Genomic DNA, 21,527 nt, shown 5'->3' on the forward strand with positions numbered 1-21,527 from the left:
TCAGCTCCCTGAGAAAACTACTCAATAAGACAGTGAAAGTATGTCCTGTTTTGTATGTCTGTGCTAACTAAAATAGACTCTCATAGGTTAGTTTAGCTTCCCTCCAGAACAGCCAGCAGTCAATAACCCCCTTTTCCCTTTTCTTCAACTAGTGTTGAATCTCAACTTATATCTTCTCACCTACTCCTATTCCTTTCTTTCTTTTAACATTATTACTTGTTCCCTTTGTTTCTTTTTAGCCCCTTGCTCAGGAACCAGTCATTGCAATTAAATAACTGGCCACAAGGTGGTGCTTCCACACCTCTCTATTTTCTCCTCTTAGGCTTTCTTCTAACCTTCCTTATACCTCACTTACTAATCTTTTAAACAGAGTCTCTTTCCTGACCTGCTCCTTCTTACCCTCTCCTCCTCACCTTTCCTATACCACACTCAAGTTTAGTAACATATTATAACTCTACACATTAGCTGAATTTAACAGCTAAACTTGCACTCCATCTCTTACCTACCTGCTCCTTCTTCCACTCCACAGATTGTTTTCCTTAGCAATATACTCTCTTGTGTCTTCCCGCTCCGTTCGCCCTTCGGGCTCACTCCGCTCCCCTACCCTGCCCCCAATTCCCACCCGCCCCAGTACCTCTTAACTTATACCCTCATACTCCCACCCCCTTTTTACCAACAGCCAATCATAGAATCTACAACAGCCACACCCTATATTTATTCCTCTACTCCCCTCAAGTATAAATCTCCTCCCACTACTATCTGTATTATCCTACATAAAATCATCCCCTACTTCTCTCCTTCTCCTCTAATATCTACTACACTCTACTACCATGCCTAACCAATACCAATGGTTACTAGTACTCGCACTCCTGACAACTCTTACCACTACCTACCTCTTAACCTCCTATGAACAACCCCTCTTCTCTACTCTTACTATCCCTTCCCAACAAACTCTAACAACTTCTCCACCTTCATCAATAAGCTTTTTTAATGCCATCTACAAGCCCAGGTACTTTCAAGCCAAATATCACCGCCTAACTCACATCAGATACTCAATTCTAAATATTAGAAAATTATGCAACTATCATTGTAAACCTCTCCAGTACTACAACTTTATACTAATCCACTCCTTAACACATGGTGACATTCACCCCAACCCAGGCCCAAACCATCACCCAGCCCCCACCAACTGCAACAAACCTAATATAATCCCTTTACCACCAACCAAACCCTCCAAATCACTCTCTATAGCCCATCTAAACATACGTAGTATATGCAACAAAATTCCACAAATTCATGCTCTTCTAGATGTCCAGCAATTTGACATCCTCTGCCTAACGAAACATGGCTCAAACCCACAATAAAAGATACTGAAATTATTCCCCAGGCTATTGTATCTTTAGACAAGACCGCCAAAAATAAAAAGGTGGAGGGTAGCAATTCTCTACAAAACAGGACTACAAATCAACAAAATAAATCATAAACTACCCTTAGACAACAACTTAGAAATAATTATTACTAAACTCCAACTTAACTCACACAAATCAGTTAACATAATCTGCACCTATCTCTCCCCAGGTAAAAATCAACCACTATTAGAAGACTTATTAAACTGGCTCTCCTCAAATCTCCCTCAGGAAACAATACTACTAGGAGACTTTAACATTGACTGGTACTTATGTAACAACACCAATCCATCCACCCTGATTAACCTGTACGGCTTCTCACAAGCTATAAACTCTCCAACCAGAACAAATAAACTTAATAATAAAGAAACCATCCTGGATTGGATACTAACAAACTGTCCACCACAAAACTATACAACAGGAACCCTCCCAGATGACCTTAGTGACCACTCTCTAATATACATTATTAGACATAAAACAAGTTTAAGTATCCCCACTCCAGTCAGAACTGCCTGTGGCAAAAAACATTTTAACAACGAATTGTTCCTAACCGAACTTAAACAATGCAATTGGTCTACCCTTAAATCACTGCCTATTAATGAAGCAGTTAATTACTTCAATAACTCTTTCCTAGCAATCCTAGACCATCATGCCCCAATGCGTTCCATAAGAATGAAAAACAAACCAGCACCTTGGCTCTCAAATTCAACTAAGAAACTAATCCATAATAGAAATAAATCTTGGGCCAAATGGCGTACCACAAAAGACACTATCGATCACCAAACTTTTAGACAACAAAGAAACTTAACAAAAAAAGCCATCCTACAAGATAAAAAGAACTTTTATATCCAACTTCAGCAATCTTCCCTTCAACAGCCAAAAAAATTCTGGTCTACTATTAACACACTACTTTCCCCAGGCAAAGTTGCCTTATCCACTCGACTCCAAACCTGATTGTCCAATACAAACAGCAAATGCCTTTAATACTTTCTTTACTACTACTATATTAAATCTAGCAAATCAACTAAACCCTGATACCTCCAACTTGCCAAGCCCAAGCTCCATTCCCCCCTTTTCACCTTGAACCTATACCCACCTCCTATATCTCCTCCTTACTTCAAAAATTAAAACCTACTACCCCCTCAGCTGATAAATTACCAACAGAATACCTCCAAATAGGAGCCAAAGCCATTGCCTTCCCAATCTCCATATTGATCAATAGAACTATAAAAGAAGGCACCATTCCATCTATTTGGAAAATCTCACACATCATCCCACTTCACAAAGGTGGTGACTCTACTGAGTTCTCCAACTATCGTCCTATAGCTCTACTCTCTCCACTTGCTAAAATTATGGAGAAATGCATCCACAAACAATTAATAACTCACCTACTTCAGTATAATCTCCTTGCTAACTGCCAACATGGATTCCGGCCATTTCACAGTACTACCACTGCCTTACTATCTTTTACTAACTCTATCAACAATAATCGTAATAACAATATTCTTTCCTAAGCATTCTTTGTAGACCTATCTAAAGCATTCGACATGGTTAATCATCAACTTCTCCTCCACCAACTGAAGTCCCTCTCACTGGACAATCTTGCTATGAACTGGTTTACATCATACCTAGAAAACCGTAAACAAGCAGCTCTCTGGCAAAACCATCTTTCTGATCTCCTTCCCACCTCCCTAGGTGTTCCTCAAGGCTCTATTTTAGGTCCACTCTTGTTTTCTAGTTTCATAAATGACCTTCATCTCTCTACTCCACTCTCCACCTGTATTCAGTATGCTGATGATTCTACTATCATCTGTTCTGCCTCATCCCAAACTGAACTTCATTCTATCACACAAAAAGCCTTTACCACAATAGAAGAATGGTTCTCCAACCACTGTCTTCTCCTCAACCCCAAAAAAACCAAACTTTTGCTCTTTAAACCCTCTCATTTGTCTCCCCCACTTCATTTTACACTTACATCAAACAACAATACTGTTATCTCTCCTGACCCCACCACCAAACTTCTAGGAATCACACTCGACAATCAATTAAAGTTTGATACTCATATAAACACTACAATAAAATTGACTAACAAAAAACTTGGATCCCTTTATAGAATAAAACCCTTCTTGACACCAGTTGCCAGAACTACAATAGCTAGAACCCACTTAATTTCTACCCTATTATACGCTTCCCCAATATTCAACAATCTTTCTACAAATAATCTTAACAAACTAGCTAGAGCATATAACAACATCGCCAGATTTGCTACAAATACACCTTACAGGACTCATCACTGTCTGAACCTAAAACAACTAGACTGGCTTGAATTACCTCACCTATTACGTTTTAACCAACTTATAATCACCCATAAAGCCCTATACCAACCCAATAATATCCCTATTCTCTCTTCCCTCATAAAACCTTATAACAACTTGAGAAATCTACGCTCCGCTAACAAAATGTTGATTCATACTTCCTTATCTAACAACTCAGCAGGTGACTCCATATTCTCTAACTCAGTTGGTAAAATATGGAATCAACTACCACAAGACCTTACAACCCTAACCTCTCTCCCACTATTTAAAACTAACCTAAAACTTTTCTTCTCCAACCACTGATTATGTTCTTGTACTAACCCTGCCTAGCTGTTATTCTCTAATCTATCTGCTACCCACATAACCTATTTTTTTCCTTTTCTACCTTAAATCTTTAAGCACCCAATCTATACTCAAATCTTCACTCTTAATTCCTATCTCAGTCACTACTTAGTACTACTTACCATGCACAAAACCTACCAGATACTGTACTTACATTTCTCTTTGTATACTATGTTAAACTGAAGATGAATTACTCTATATTAATGCCATCTCCTAATCATTAGCATCACATGTTTATATATTTTTAAGTGTATTTTTGTTTTTAGATGTATTTTGTGTGTTACTTTTAGTATAATTTTTAGTATGTTTTAGTTTTGGAGCTTTTCTCCCCGGGCCTCCACTGAAAATGGACACGTATCCAGTTGGACTAGCCCGGTCAACAAATGTAAAATAAAAAAAAAATAATAAATAAATAAATATACATATTTATGAATTGGACGCATACTTGATAACTACTTATATGTATGTATGTGTGATGTGTAGCTATGCAAATATAAGTATGTACATTTATAGATATATGACTACATATCTGGAGTTATACATGGCCATGTATATGAAAAACTGCATACGGGGGGGTACCTGTACCATTTGTATTCAGGGGTTGTGTGCATCATTATGACGAGGAACCTGGACAGGGTATACAATTTGTGGATATGTACTATTTGGAAGATAGCTATGGGGAAGCTTCATGGGAACATGTGAAAGGTATATATTCCCGATAATGCACGTGGGGAGACATGCATCATGGTCAGGTGCTTAATCCCAAGTCGTAGGTTCTGCAGGACTGGCTGGAGGCTGAGCAGGGTTGTAGACAACTACTGCTCATACAACTTGTGTCCGGTTGTCTATGGGGCTGGACATCGTGTCATGCCAACAAGTCTAATCTTTAGAACACACACTTATCCCATGAGGGATGGCCAAAAATTTGGACACCAATGACTCCCATTCTTTTGGCTTTACAAAAATGAGGGACGGTTATACATGCAAGGGATACATAGTTTGCAAGCCTGAGACTGCCTACTAGATATGGGTAGGGGGCACGATGTGCAGATATGGCAGCGCCAAGCTAGCATCCCGAGTATGGGTGGTTTTGGTGGATGTTCAGCAAGAGGGGGCTGGTGTGCTGTGGAGGGGATGATGGGTATTCAATTATGAATCCAGGTGTGTTGGAGTTGGATGGCTCAGTTCAGGCCAGACCATTATGTGGGTGTAAGCCTGTAACATTTCAGTACATGTGTATCGCACATTTTAATGTTCATATGTTTGTGGGATTGTGTTCTGCAGTATGCCCTGTCAGGGTGTATTGCAGATGTGAATGTATGTTCTTTGGTTTCTTTTCTGATTTCCCCATTGCTCCCTCATACACCCCCAGTTCACCTATTGTACATCCGACCCAGTCTCCCCTTGGCGATTTATTACATTAACCCATCACCTCCCCCCCCTATATTCCACACACACCATCCATCCCTTCTCTGGTTGATGGCCCATGGCACAGACAACAGAATACATTGCGTACACTACATATCTCTGGTACCAATATGGTTGTGAGGACAAACCTAGCATATTTGATCTTCCACATGCTGTACTTCATGCACATAGTTACACGCAAATACTTATCTTTCATGACATGGTAGGTAGACCCGGATAATACCCATTCATCTTTGGGCCATCCAGATGAGGACAACTTGGACCATGAATGGGCAAATATTGAGCGAATGTTCTGACCATTGGTAGGGTTGCCACCTTTTCAAATGGCCAAAGTGGGACATTTTCGGGACACACATCAGATTTTACAGGCCGACACATACCCAAGGTCAGTACAAAGGATAGTACTTTACTTTTATGCCTAAATGAAAGCTTATTCTTGTAGGAGTTTAGTTGTTTATTCTGTTTCTTGTAACATTTAGGTATTTTAGATACAGAAATAACTATTTTATGGAACTAGTACATAGAATATGGGACATAATTATGTCCTACTATCGCAGGATATTTGACATTTTTAATATTTTTCGTAAGGACACAACTGCCCAGAGAGGGACTGTCCCTCACAAAGTGGGACAGGTGGTAACCCTAACCATTGGGCTAGGCTTAGCAAAGGGGAGCGTCACACAAACACGTTGCGTTTCACTTCCACTTGGTATAACAATCAACACTACAATGGAATACAGGCACGGGGTTTTAAATGTCATTTGTTCGAGGGATGGGGACTTAATATTAAGCTACGTGCCTTTGTGTTTACTTTTTATTTTGGTGTTCGCGAAACTGTCGTGTATACTTTGCATACATTTCAGTATCCGCGGACACTGACAGGAGTGATTACTATTAGTGGCAGGCTGTACTAGTAAGCATTTTAGGTTGCGCTTCTGCAACCGACATGTTCATGTCTCCTTGTAGCACTTAGCACTCGCGCACATTTCCTATGCACGTGGACAATGCGGCAGTGCGCCTTCATTAATATGCATATGGTGCTGCCACGCCATCTCTATGCTGCACGGTCGGTGCAAGGCTAATGCCGTCCTTGCGCCGAGCTTCATGAATCCCGGGGAGACTTGTGTACTTAATAAAGGATTTTTGACTGGAAACAGACTGCCTGCCTTGCTTGGATTACTTTTGAATACTTAGTAATGCTGTACAATTATATATTTTCTATTATTATTTTTTGTTTTGTTTTGTTTTGACTTAAGATGAGTTTAAGTTCGCTACTTTTACTACTATTGTCTGATCTGATTAATATACAGTGATTAACTAGTGATATATGGACTGAAAATCTTCCACACAGAGAAGTTTCTTACACTGTTTTGTTTTTGGATCCACTACACTTGTTTAGTGGGTTGTTTTGAGACTTCTGGGATACCACGGAGATTACTTTTTTTTTCTTCTGGTGAAAACATTCTTTTATGGATTTTGATGTATGGTATGGGTCATTGTTGTGTGGAAAGGTGTAAGTACTCTCCATCCACAGTTTTCTAGCAGACACATGAAGATTTTGGGCCAAAAGGGACTGGTATTTTGAACTGTTCCTAATCCCCTCCACCTTGGCAAAAGGCCCACTTCCAGCTTATGAACAGCACCCCAAAGCAGGACACTGCCATCATCATGCTTCACCATGGGGATGGTGTTCTTTTGGTGATGCACAGTGTTGTTATTGTGCCAAACAAACCTTTTGGTATTGTGGCCAAAAAGTGCAACCTTGGTCTCATTACACCATAACACATTTCCCAACATGCTTTTGGGAGACCTGATGCATTTTTCTTGAGAAATTCACCAGACCTGGATGTTGTTCTATGTGTGAGAAGGCTTCCATCTTCCAAATCTACCCTCATAGGCCAGACATGTGGAGAATACGGGAGATTGTTGTCACATGTAGTACGCAACCAGTACTTGCCAGAGATTCATGCATCTCCTGTAGTGTTGTTGTAGGTTTTCTGGCAGCCTCCCTGACCAGTTTGGGTCTTGTCTTTTCTACACATTTGAAGGGCTGTCCAGTTCTTTGCAATGTCACTGTTGCCCCATATTTTCACCACCATTTGATGACTGTCTCCACTGTGTTCCATGGTATATGCAATGTTGTGGAAATGTGTTTGTACCCTTCTCTGGGCTGATACCATTCACAAATGAGATCCCTTCACTGATTCATAAGCTCTATGTGAACTATGGCTGTTGCTGTAGCAGGCAACTGAGTAAATTTAGGATAATCCTGGTAGGACAGCTGACCATTATTTGCTCTTAATAAAAGAGTCTCTGTAATTGATGGCAGGTGTGTACCCAATAAGACATAATGCTATAATAATATCAAAAGCTGCATCAGCACAGCATTAGTTTCAGCCTGTGCACACAAATGCATCTAGCTTCTTGTAAGTTTTTTTTATGTGTCTTAATTGTCCCCCTAACAGATTTGTTTGTTTTACAATTAAATTGAACAGGTTATAGGTCACATGAAAGGTTGGAAAGGTTCAGAAATATTTTATTGTGCTCTAATTTTTGTATACCACAAATAACTGGCATTCTAACAGGTGTGTGTACACCATTTATATGCACTGTATAACACTAATTTATAAAATATGCCCCTAGTTTTGGGCCTTCATCCCCCCATTTTGTCAGTCTTTGTCCAGATTTCTTGCAATGACAGGTTGTGAGGTATGCTACAGATATGTGACATCTCCTGCAAATAGGCCCCTGTGATGACCACTGTGATGCAATGCAGTCAACCCCACCACAAGTAAACATGCAGATATTGCAAAATGGCTGAGAGTAACAGTTGTGTGCATGGTCACATGCATGACCTTAAAATGCCTGGGGTACTGGTGAGCCAAAACAGGAAAATCCCATTCTCACCAGCTTCAGGCTGTTGTCTCACATGCAGACCAGAGGGACCTATGTAGTTGTGAGGGAGAGGTATTGTCAGCAGGCTCACATATGGCATTGGTACAAGATGAATGCTACGTTTCTGTATAGGTACAGTACACACTATGATAGTACACTATTTGCTGTCCCTCACCATAGATGTACACTTGTGTGCATTACTAAGCCTCACCCACACATGCAGTTTGAACCAACATATGCATCTAGATACTCCATAGAAGACAGTATGACTGCTACATGATTACATTGATGTGCACTGTGGCCTTACCTGGATGCTCCTCACCTGTTGCCTGGGTGCCACCCACCTCCACGACTTGTGTTTCATGTGTTGACTGTTGTGTGGGGGCTTCCCCAAGGTTGGCAAGGAGCTCTTCTGTTGCTGCAAGTGGGGTCTGTGTTGCTGGACCCCCACATGTAGCAGTATGGTCCCTGGCCACTGCAGCAGCCCTTTGCCAGGCATGACGTATTTCATCAGTTGCCCAATGCCTGACCTGATCATATGTGCAGCCATGGTGGCCCAAGGTGTTCATTCTGTGGGCAAGTTCATCCCACAAGGCAGTCCACTCCCACAGATTTTGTTGGCTCCGGCCAAACAGCACTGCATGGTGCTGTATTAGTGCATCAGTGATAGCTGCATTCTCTTCTGCACTGTATGCTGGTTGACTGACACTGCATGCCACCTGGAAGATATAAACAGGGAAACACATCACAGAACTTCAGACTTTGCCCGGAGTTATTTACAAAGCCAGCACATCAATATTGCCTATCATTAGCCACCACTTACAACCATATCATACCCCTGTCAACTTTCAGCACAGTAAGAACCTGCATTGCACTCCTGGTCCTGATGTACTGCTCCCCCCAATGAGGGCCAGGACATTGCATAAGCCACCATTCATCATTTACATTCATGGAGAGGGATGACTGTGGCCATCTTCCTTGCAGATGGGATGTCAATGGTGCTTAGGATTTGCTTGCATACAATGTGTAATGGAGCTGGAAACATATGCCTGAGTTCATGTAGGATGCAGACAGGAATATTATCAGGTCCCATGGATACTTGCTTTGGTTGACTTTGATTAGGCAGTATGCACCTGCTCCCTGATGATGAGGGGAGGGTTACGGGTGCTCTGCATATCCACCTATACTGATGGTGAGCCGGGGGGGGTGTTGTTTGCCCTAAACCTGTCTGCAGCAGGTTGGCTATAGCTATGGTGTGTGTGTGTGTGTGTGTGTGTGTGTGTGTGTGTGTGTGTGTGTGTGTGTGTGTGTGTGTGTGTGTATGTGGTGTGATTGACCACCATTACAGGGAGGGTTGGGTTGTTGCCTCTGAGATTGCAGACATATGTGAAGACAGCCTTTTGATTGCCCTTGATCGATGTGTCCAATTTGCACTCATAGTTAGCCTTACAGTAATCCACCTGTGGCCTTATATGCTCATTCAGAGAAAGGGTGACTTGCTGCTAAGTTGATGCCTTCTCCTACTTTGCCTGTACAGCCAATATAGTGACCAATTATGTGGTTTGTGTATTGCTGCTGTCCAGCAAAGGGGATTACTCTAGGTTTTACAAGTAAGGTATTGCTGAGTCCATACACCTATGTAGGTGGCCATATAGCTGTTTGTTGTAGGCATGGACACAAGGTCATAACACAGTTGGACACCTCTCCAATTTCAACCTGATAATCATGTCTGTGTCAGGACAATGCAACAACCACTAGCTGTAGAGATCTAACTCTGTTGGATGCACAGAAACTAAGATTATACACGTGTACAACATATACAGCTTATTTATCTGACGTTTTGCATCCCATGTCTGTTGTTATGAGGCGGCCAGGTACACCTATTCATACATACAAGTGCACAGGTAATGCCTGATATACATTTCTGTTCTATGTCGGTATGGCACACTGTATTTACACTCTTGCTGCTCAGTCATTCCTGTCAACCTGTTAGAGTAGGACATCTGAAGGATTCCACACATACATGGGGGGGCGATGGGCCAAAATTAGTGACACTTTCTTAATATTGCTGTAACACACTTGTCATTTGATAGCAGAGTAGCCTTTCCATTCACAGATATACCCTGGAGGATGTCTGATGCTCATATGGTAGGAAGAAAGGAGAAAGGCTAGGAATGTAGTAGTGAGGGTAGGAATTTTAAATGTTAGCAGTATGACTGGTATGGGATCAGAGCTAGCTGATATGATAGATAGAATGAAGGTTGATATATTGTGTGTGCAAGAGACCAGATGGAAGGAGGGGGTAGTACTAGGTGTATTGGAGTAGGGTCCAAATGGTTCTATCATGGTGTGGGTGGAAGGAGAAATGGTGTAGGGGTTATCCTAAAGGAACAGTATGCCAAGAGTGTTTTTGGAGGTGAAAAGAGTGCCGGATAGAGTGATGTTTACGAAGCTGGAAATTGGTGTAATGATGACTGTTGTTAGTGCATGTGCACCGCTAATTGTGTGTGCTATGGATGAGACAGAAAAACTTTGGAGTGAGATGGATGAAGTGGTGATGACTGTACCTCAGGGTGAGAGAGTGGTGATTGGAGCAGATATTAATGGGCATGTTGGTAAGGGAATAGAGGGGATGTGGAAAATATGGGTAGGTATGGTGTTAAGCAAATGAATGCAGAATGTGAGATGGTGGTGGAGTTTGCAAAATGGATGGACATGGCTATGGTGAATACATATTTTAACAAGACAGAGGAGCATAGGGTGACATACAAGAGTGGAGGAAGATGCACACAGGTGGATTATCGCCTATGCAGCTGGGCCTGTTTGAAGGAGATTGGAGACTTTAAAGTGGTGACAGGGAAAAGTCTAGTTAGGCAGCATGGAATGTTGGTCTTTGGGATGATGTTGGTGATCAAGAAGAGGAGGAGGAGTGTGAGAGCAGCACCAAGGATCATATGGTAGAAACTGAAAAAGGGTGATTGTGAGGTTGAGTTCAAGGAAGAGTTAAGACAGGCACTGGGTAGCAGTGAAGAGTTACCATATATCTGGGTAACTACAGCAGAGCTAGTAAGGGAGATGACTAGAAAGGTGCTTGGTGTGACATCTGGACAGAGGATGGAGGACGAAGACACCTGGTGGTGGAATGAGGAAGTACAGGGGAGTATACAGAGATAGAGGTTGGCAAAGAAGAAGTGGGATTGTCAGAGAGATGAATAAAGTAGGCAGGAGTATAAGGAGATGAGGTGCATGGCAAAGAGAGAGGTGGCGAAGGCTAAGGATGAGGTGTATGAAGGGTTGTTTGAAAGATTGGACACTAAGGATGGAGAATAGGACCTGTACTGATTGTCTAGGCAGAGGGATCGAGCTATTAAGGATGTGCAGCAGGTAAGGGTGATAAAGAATAATGAGGGAAACATACTCACAAGTGAGGAGAGTGTGTTGAGCAGAGGGAAAGAGTACTTTGAGGGGCTGTTGAATGAACAGAATGAGAGAGAGAAGGTTTTATGATGTTGGTATGGTGAAAGAGAAAGTTCAACAGATTAGAAAGTAGGAAGTAAGGATAGCTATGAAGAGGATAAAGAATGGAAAGACTGTTGGTTCAGGTGGCATACCTATGGAAACATGGAGGTGTTTAGGAGAAATGGCAGAGGTCTTTTTAACCAGATTGTTTAATGTAATCTTGGAAAGTGAAAGGATGTGTGAGAAGTGGAGAAAATGTGTATGGGTACCAATTATAAGAACAAGGGTGATGTGCAGAGCTGTAGTAACTACAGAGGGATAACACTGATCACAACATGAAGTTATGAGAAAGAGTAGTGGAAGATAGACTAAGAAGAGAGGTGAGGATTAGTGATCAGCAGTATGGTTTCATGCCAGGAAAGAGCAGTACAGATGCAATGTTTGCTCTAAGAGTGTTGATGGAGAAGTACAGAAAAGGTCAGAAGGAGTTGAGCTGTATCTTTGTGGACTTAGAGAAAGGATATGACAAGGTGCCTAGAGAGGAGTTGTGGTATTGTATGAGGAAGTCAGGAGTGGTGGAGGAATCTGTACAAGGGTAGTGTGATAGCGGTGGTTCTGCAGTGGGAGTGACAGGTGCATTTAAGGTGGAGGTGGGATTACATCAAGGATCAGCTCTGAGCCCTTTCTAATTTACAGTAGTGATGGACAGGTTGACAGACAAGATCAGGCAGGAGTCCCCGTTGACTGTGATATTTGCAGATGACATTGTGATCTGTAGTGAGAGTAGAAAACAGGTTGAGGAGACTCTGAAGAGGTGGAAATATGCTCTAGAGAGGGGAGGAATGATGGTTAGCAGGACTAAGAAAGAATATATGTGTGTGAATGTGAGGGAGGATAGAGGAATGATGAGGTTGCAGGGAGTAGAGTTTGCAAACATGGATGAGTTTAAATACTTGGGATCAACAGTTCAGAGTAATGACAAGCGTTGGGGAGAGGTAAAGAAGAGAGTACAGGCAGGATGGGTAGATGGAGAAGAGTGTCAGGAATTATTTGTGGCAGATGAGTACCATTAAGAGTGAGAGGGAAGGTCTACAAGAGGGTAGTGAGACCAGCTATGTTATATGGGTTGGGGACAGTGGCATTGACAAAAAGGCAGGAGTCAGAGCTGGACATGGCATAGTTAAAGATGTTAAGATTTGCACTGGGTTCTGATGAGGGTGGACAGGATTAGGAATATGTATGTTAGAGGGTCATCCAAGGTTGGACGGTTTGGAGACAAAGCCAGAGAGTAGCTGGATTATGTTGATTTGGAAATGTACTAAGGAGGGATGCTGAGTATATTGGGAAAAGGGTGGTGAGGATGAAGCTACCAGGAAAGAGGAAAAGAGGAAGGCCTAAGATAAGGTGTATGGATGTGGTGATAGAGGACATGCAGGTGGTTGGTGTGACAGAACAAGATGCAGAGGACAGGAGGAAATGGAGACAGATGATCCGCTGTGGTGATCCCTAATGGGAACAGCCAAAAGAAAGAGAAGGAGATGTTGTACTGTCAGTCTTCACAGGTTGCCAATGATTTGCCAGACATAACACAACTCTGAGTAAATGACTACAAATATGAGGCACACATATGGTCAGTGTGCATAACACTGGACAGTTGAATGATATGAGCTCAGTATATCACAGACAGTTCAACACACACATCTGCAACAGTAGTTTACTATGCAAATACCCTGTATAGGTCTCTCACATTTCTGAGACAAACATGTCTATCATAGCTGTAGTCACAATTAACATATGGATGTCTACGACATCCCAGTAGCTGGCCTAGCAGTATCACATTCAGTATTGTTTAACACACATTCCAGTAGTAGTCATATGTAAAGCATCCTTTCCTGGGGCGACTCAGGGGCCTCAGCTGTGATCTATGTCACTGCAGATTGACCCAGATGCTATGGTCATAGGTTCTGATCAACAATATATCAGTACAGCAAGTCTTGTTGAGACATATTTGTTGAACTTCCTATTTCCCATTATTACATACCCCCTACTGGATTCCATAACATGCTTACTTGTTTGACATATCTTTTTTTTTCCAAGTGTGGTTGGTTTGATTCCAATCTGTGTTGTTTGGTTTGTTTGTCTGTCTGTCTGCCTTTCTGCCAGACACAGGGTATACATCTGTTTGGCATAGGCAGTAGCTTGCCTTTTGTAGGTAATGCTCATGAGCAGCTGATGGCCTGTGCACCAATTGATGTCCCCCACTTGCTAATTGCATGCAGAACAGCTGTGTTGTTATTCCTATAGCCAATGACACACTCCTATAATTCATTACTTCATGCGGGGGCTGCCCCTTTTCCTTGCTTGTGAGGGGGACTTCATGGAGGTGTGTGAACAACAGCAGCACAGAGGGTAGTTGCAAATTTCTCTTACAATGAAAACTGTGGAGACAGCCCAACAAATTGGGGGAGAATGTTCCAGACATAGGGACAGGATGTAAGTACTGCTATTATACAGTTGAATTAATGCTAGTTTATCAGGATTTGTGTGGACATGGCTTTTCTGTCTGATTTTAAGTCTGACAGTGTTATGTGGTTGACATAACTTTCAACTGTAGGGCTATCCACAGAACGGCCAGATTTTGGACTCTCATGTTTGGTGTGTTCCTCAGGCATTTTTTGTCTTTGGAAAATCAGTAGCATACTGTGGGGATTGCAGTCAGTAAATGGTATCATCCATTTGTGTTTCTGACTTCATACCCCTCAGAAAAGATATGTTACAACAAACCTAGAACAGTACCTTAGAAATGGGAAAAACAGAGCTCTCTCATTCAGTAAATCCAAGTTTAATACGAAAAATTCACCACATAAACGCTTTACAAACACTGCGTTTTCATCCCTATTACACAGACTTTTTCAGATGCGGACCTTACACAACCACCTAACTTTTATCATCCAGCTAATTATTCCATTAATTAGAATAAACCAATGAAAATTCTGTATCCTAACTAACACAAATACATAATTAAAAACATTGTTAAAAACATTAAGACCATTGTTAAAACCATTCATAAAACCCTTTCCATAAAATCCATACACATACATACATTTTAAATATCTAAGATTGCCTTAAAAACTTTTAATAAATAAACTCGATACATTTAGTAAAATGGATATTAATAAGTAAATTCTCATAAATTTAAAATATACATATCAAAAAGTTAAAATGTTAGAAGGCAGTGGAAAATAGCACAAGGTTTCTATCTTTTGGTTCAAAGCTAAAATTGCACTCATTTTTAAGAAAGGATTTTCAGAACACATTTCCCCCCTTTGCTACTCATCATAACTTTGCCGCTCTCATCTTTAATAGTGGGGCAATAGAAATATTATCATTCAAACCTGATGGTGTTGTAGCTTGCAATTTTAACTGCCACAATAACTCTTTGTACTCAACTTTTTCTTTCCATAATCCCCCTCTAACTTTCTTCTTCACCTGTTCCAGTACAAAAAATACATAGCGTGCTTTCGTACATTCCCTTGTATATATGTACAAAGCATTTGTTTCTTTCTTTCTTTGTTTGTATATCATAATGGTGCTCATAGATTCTCCTCCTTAGTTTACGTTCTGTATTTCCTACATAAAAAAAAAAACACACTCCTCACAAGTTGCACAGTAAACTAATCCAGCTGAGTCACAATTAAAAAAATTCACTTCTGACTATCCACCAGTTTCTGCTAGCAATAAATAATCTGTCTTTGTTCACAATGTAATTGTATTGTGTGCAATGGTCATACTTGTAGGTCCCTTTCCTTTTTTTATCTGAGTTGTGTTTGTACTCATTTTACAAGAGACATTTCAAATTCTGAGAGTTTCAATACTCACTTTTTAACCCATCTTTAGAGACTTCACCCAGGTCGATGATACCTATAAACTTTTCCCATTCAGTCTTCATGACCTTCTTGGCCAGCCCTGCACTGGCATTATACTCTAATACTAAGGCCTTTCCAAACTCGTCTTGCTGACCTTTTTCCACCTCCCTTTACTTGTTGTTGCTTCCCCTAAGATGGGCTTAAACCTTTCCTTCCTACCTTCGTTTACTTCTTTTCTAACTTCTAAAATCGACTCAGTAGGGTAACCCCTCTCTTTAAGCAAAGTTTCCAGTGTCTTACTTTCTTCCTTAAAATTTTCATCAAGTGACAACATTCTACTTGTGCGTACATATTGCCCTTTTATAATATTTTGCTTGTAATGTGGGAGGTGTGCACTGTTGAAGTGTAGGAAGGAATTAGTAAATGTGGTCTTCCTATAAATTTTCAAATTAATTTGTACATTGTTTTTCTATATTTTCACATCAAGGTATTGTAATTTCTCATAGGAGTAATTATGGGTAAAACTCAAAAATGTTGTTGAATTGCTTATATAAGTAATAAATTGTTGTAATTTCTCTAAGGTACCTGTCCATAGGATGCATATATCATCCAAAAATCTCCCATGGAGGGTCCAATACCCAGAATATATGGATCTCAAGATACACTTTTCTTCCCATTTTGCTAAGATTAGGTTGGCATAGGTAGGGGCACATGCCACTCCCATCACTACTCCCTGCTTTTGTTGATAAAATTCACCCTTAAAAAAATAAAATTGTTTTTTAAAACCAAATCCATAAAGTATAAACACACCAATTTTTCATTTTGGGTGAGTTTCCCATCCTCAAATATAATTTCTTCTAACATCTGCAATCCTTCAACATGTGATACAATAGAAAATAAATCTACCACATCAATAGTAATGAAGACAGCATTATCACGGTATAACTCATCTTTTATTTCTCTCAAAAAATCCCAAGAATCCATCTGCCATTAGTTTTAGGGCAAGCTCCATTAATAAACTCCTAGTTCTGCCCATTCTGGGCTTTGGTGATGATATCCACCATTGTATGGCTCAATGGAATGACCAAGTCACTCAATTAAGAGAGATGGCCAATAAGCTTTCTCATTTGGCCAATCTCTTCTAAACCGCCCCTTTCATCAGGTGGAATGCTGTTTTCTCTTTCCATGTTCAGCAAAAGGAACTTGTAATCCAAATAATATACTGAATAAGGTACCAAACAGTTACTGTCACCACAAAACCAAGAACTGCACCTTAGAAAGGGAAAAACTGCGCTCTCTCATTCAGTAAATCCAAGTTTAATGAAAAATTCACCACATAAACGCTTTACAAACACTGCATTTTCATTGCTATTACACAGACTTCTTCAGATGCGGACCTTACACAACCACCTAACTTTTATCATCCAACTAATTATTCCATTAATTAGAATAAACCAATTAAAATTCTGTATCCTAACCAACATAAATACATAATTAACCGTGTAGGTTAAACAGCAGCATACCATCATGAATATGCAAGGTGCACTGCTATGCTATATGGACACGAACCACTCCGTACAGGAATAGTGCTATTCCTGCATGGAGTTTATTGAATCCCAGGGATTTTCTTATTATTTTATTACGTACTTGCATTTGTATTCTAAAAAGAGATTTTCTTATGATATTTTAAAGAAAACATTATTTCTGTTATCTGCTTGTTTTTATCATGTGACATGAATTTCCTGTATATAAGTAGAGCTCTGTGATGCAAGAATCTTTTAGATACTGAAAAAGATTTAAATTAAAGTTGTTTATCTACACATTTTTCCTGTATTAAGTCACATTCTTACCTTTACTAAGTGCTGGATTTTGTGATTTATTTGGACTTTCTGTGCATCTGCATATCCCTATCTATCACGCTCTCTCTCTTCTCTCTCTCTCTCTCTCTCTCTCTCTCTATATATATATATATATATATATATATATATATATATATATATATATATATTTATGTGTGTGTGTGTGAGTATGTATTAGATATATCTGCATATATCTATATAAGTGTATATATATATATATATATATATATATATATATATATATATATATATATGTGTGTGTGTGTGTGTGTGTGTGTGTGTGTGTGTGTATATATATATATATATATATATATATATATATATATGTGTGTGTGTATATATGTGTGTATATATATATATATATATATATATATATATATATATATATATATATATTAATATATACATATATATATATGTATATATATATATATATATATATATATATATATATATATATATATATATATATATATATATATATATATTATACATGTATATATCTTCATCTTACTGAATAGAAGTATGCTGAAAGTCATAATACTGAATGCTAAATCCTGAAATGTTAAAATGCTGAAACTTTCCAATGTTGAACTCGTATTATTTACTAATATCATACATGTACTATATACATATACATCAGGATACAGAGTATCAACAAATAATGTCACTCCTGTTATTGAATCTTGGAAGCACATGTTAACTTGAATCTTGCAGGAAAGGCAAATCCATATCTCTTCACATGTAGGGGAGTAGGTATTTTTATTTCAACTTTTTTAACATTTCAGCATTTTTGACAGTTCAGCATTACATGTTCAATATTATGACAGTCAGCATACTGCCTTTCACTATGTTGACATGGAACCCATATGTATATTATTATAGTAGAAATGTTCAAAAGGTAAAAATGCTAAATACAAAGCCTTTGAACATTTGCATTACTAAAAACTGTAAACACAAAGCTTATAACAGATCTCAAAAAGAATACAATTTCCTTTTACGATATTTAAATGAAAACCCATGTGTAACACTACAACCAAATTTGTACTAGCATTACAAAAAAGCCTTTTTATAAAGTGTAATTTTAAGCTTAGGGGCAGGGTTAGGGTTGGCACATTTGTTAAGTTAGGTAAGGGAAGCGCTATGTAACATTACACAAGACAGCTCTGACACACACACACACACACACACACACACACACACACACACACACACACACACACACACACACACACACATATTGTACATTGCACTGGTTGCTGACCCTATGGGACACTGAGCCTTTTAGGCTAGTTAAGGCAAGGCAGGCAAACAGGAGTACGGTAGGAATAAATGGGAATCAACTGAATTATGAGGCATTTCAGACCCATTACCCTGATAAAAGCCAAATGTTCTGACCTCTGTGTGAGGAGAAGGAGCCAGAAAGAGTTTAAATGGAACAACAAGACAAGTCAAATGGTGTCCCTGAAGGGCAGAGTTCAGAATGGTATTCTTGAAGCCAAGAGTGATGATGAATGATGTCCTTTTATGTTATGCCTTACAGAACTGTTCTACTGATTTGTGGAAATACCTATTGGAATGAATAGCAAGTGTTTTATAAGTGCTATTTTGTTTTGCAATATAGAAAGACTGTGGTAACACACTTATTTTGTTTTGTCATTCTCGTTTATTTGTGAAGAAGCTGATCTTTTCATTATATCTGTAAATAAATGTGCTTGTGATAGGATATCTATTGTTAGCAGAGTTGAAATCACTGAATTACAAACTCTATGTTCATGTTTTGTATTACGGATAGGTATTAACCTGCTTGTGTTTATTACTCTTTTCAGGATTGCAGGGCAAGTGTTGCCCTTCAGGATGGGACTTTCTTAGCCCCAGCTGTTACTATTTTGCAACAAGTGCTGAAAATTGGCATAGTGCACAAACTCGTTGTAAAAGTTTGTCCTCAGATTTAGTAGTGATCAAAAGTGCAGAGGAACAGGTGAGAGAAGCCAATATTTTTTACATGCTTAATCAGTCTGTATATTTTTTCCATTTAGTCAGGCTATGAAACTGCCATTTTTGCATTAAAAGTATGAAGTGCATCTATGCCAACTTTAAAAAGATAATCAAAATAATTGCAGAGAGGAATGTATAGATAGAAAGACAGATGATAGCTAAATAGAAAGATAGATAGATAGATAGATAGATAGATAGATAGATAGATAGATAGATAGATAGATAGATAGATAGATAGATAGATAGAGACAGACATATATCTCTCTACCTTTATCTAGATAGATAAATAGATAAACAGACAAGATATATGATATAGAGAATGTAGCTTGCAGAAGGTAGTAAGGGAAGTAAGATGGCGACAGGAGTGTAGAGGGCAGTAAGATGAAGGCAGGAGTGTAGAGGGCAGTAAGATGAAGGCAGGAGTGTAGAGGGCAGTAAGATGAAGACAGGAGTGTAGAGGGCAGTAAGATGAAGACAGGAGTGTAGGGGGCAGTAAGATGAAGGCAGGAGTGTAGAGGGCAGTAAGATGAAGGCAGGAGTGTAGAGGGCAGTAAGATGAAGGCAGGAGTGTAGAGGGCAGTAAGATGAAGGCAGGAGTGTAGAGGGTAGTACAACCATGCAAACATATAAATTAGGCTAGACTGCAAAAGGAAGTAGTGACACAATCGGGTGTGGAAGACAATGAAGAAAGGGAATTACGCACTCAGATATAAATGTCAACTAGTTGAAAATAAAACATATAAAACAGTGCATACTGGGACTTTGCATCCACAATCCTGCCATTTATACTGTGCACAGCACTTCATTTACAGGAACAGTAAGGGAAAATGTGTCAGTGAATCAAATATCAGTTGATTGTTACACACTTGTAGAATGAACGAGACAAAAAGTGTACCACCCTAGAAGGATTTTACCTCATGTCCTTGCTTACTTATAGTGTGCAAAAGCACTTTATTTACAGAAGCAATAAAAAGTCATCAGTGATATGCATATAGCATTTGATCATTACCTAATGAAAGAATAAAAGAGTCAAAAAGTATACAACCCAGAGAGGACTTGAATCCACAGCCTTGCCAACTTACACCCTGCAAAGCACTTCATTTGCAAGCTGAGATACAAAAGCAGTGAGACAAAAGTCTTGGGAAACACATTGCAGTTGATTGTTACGGACTTGTAGAGTGAAAGAATAAGAGTTAACAACGACTCATCAGAACAGCACCTTTGGAGTGCAATCTATCATCCTTAAACATAGCTATCATTGTAAGTCTTTGCAAATGGAACTACTCAGGTCCTGACAGTTTTATCTTATGTTATGTTTACCAAATACTGCTCAGTGATAGCAACCTCATTTGTGTGGCTGCTGTTGGACGAGGACAATATATGTAGTGCATAACAGTGGTTGTGCTTAATAGTTAGACATACAGAACATGGCAGCCCAACTCTTTGGTGTACATTCAGCAGTGACAGTTCTTGTCAGTTGTACATGGACATCGATAATGCTCTTTGTAACCCAATGTGCACAGTACAATCACAAAATATAAGTGATTTGAAAGTCTTAGATGGGCATGTGTGAGGAGTGCTCATCTATTTTTTGACCAGTTTAGAGGGTGGAAATGGCAGTACAGAAAATAGATAAGAAGGGAAGCAAGCAGATGGTCGAACAGAAAATTGGCAATTAAGTAATGAACAGGATGGAGGAGAGGAATAGGGAGTTTTGTTTGGGGGGGGGGTTGTGGGAAAAGTGTCCATTTTTATACCAAAATGGAAGGCAAGTTGGAGAAGGTAGTAAAGGATGACAATGGAAGGTAAGAAGATTAGGTTATGTATCACAGGAAGACAGACATGGCTGAGAGTTGTGGGAAGGTAAGAAGATTAGTTTAGGTCACAGAGGAAGACAGGTGTGACTGACAGGTGTGGGAAGGTAAGAAGATTAGGTTAGACAGCAGAGGGAGACAGACA

General features: G+C 39.6%; 1 protein-coding gene across 1 annotated transcript in view; it reads left to right on the forward strand.

The window, feature by feature from the left end:
- LOC122808157 (C-type lectin domain family 4 member M-like) overlaps window positions 1-19,648 on the forward strand; it is a 317,548-nt gene extending 297,900 nt beyond the window's left edge. The window contains exons 3-4 of the mRNA XM_044079130.1: window positions 19,400-19,551; window positions 19,610-19,648. Coding sequence (XP_043935065.1) covers window positions 19,400-19,551; window positions 19,610-19,648 — 191 coding nt within the window. The remainder of the gene's footprint in view (window positions 1-19,399; window positions 19,552-19,609) is intronic.
- Window positions 19,649-21,527: the final 1,879 nt, after the last annotated feature.

Source organism: Protopterus annectens, chromosome 8.part0, assembly GCF_019279795.1.
Source record: "Protopterus annectens isolate FY-2018-M chromosome 8.part0, PAN1.0, whole genome shotgun sequence".
Taxonomy (NCBI): domain Eukaryota; kingdom Metazoa; phylum Chordata; order Ceratodontiformes; family Protopteridae; genus Protopterus; species Protopterus annectens.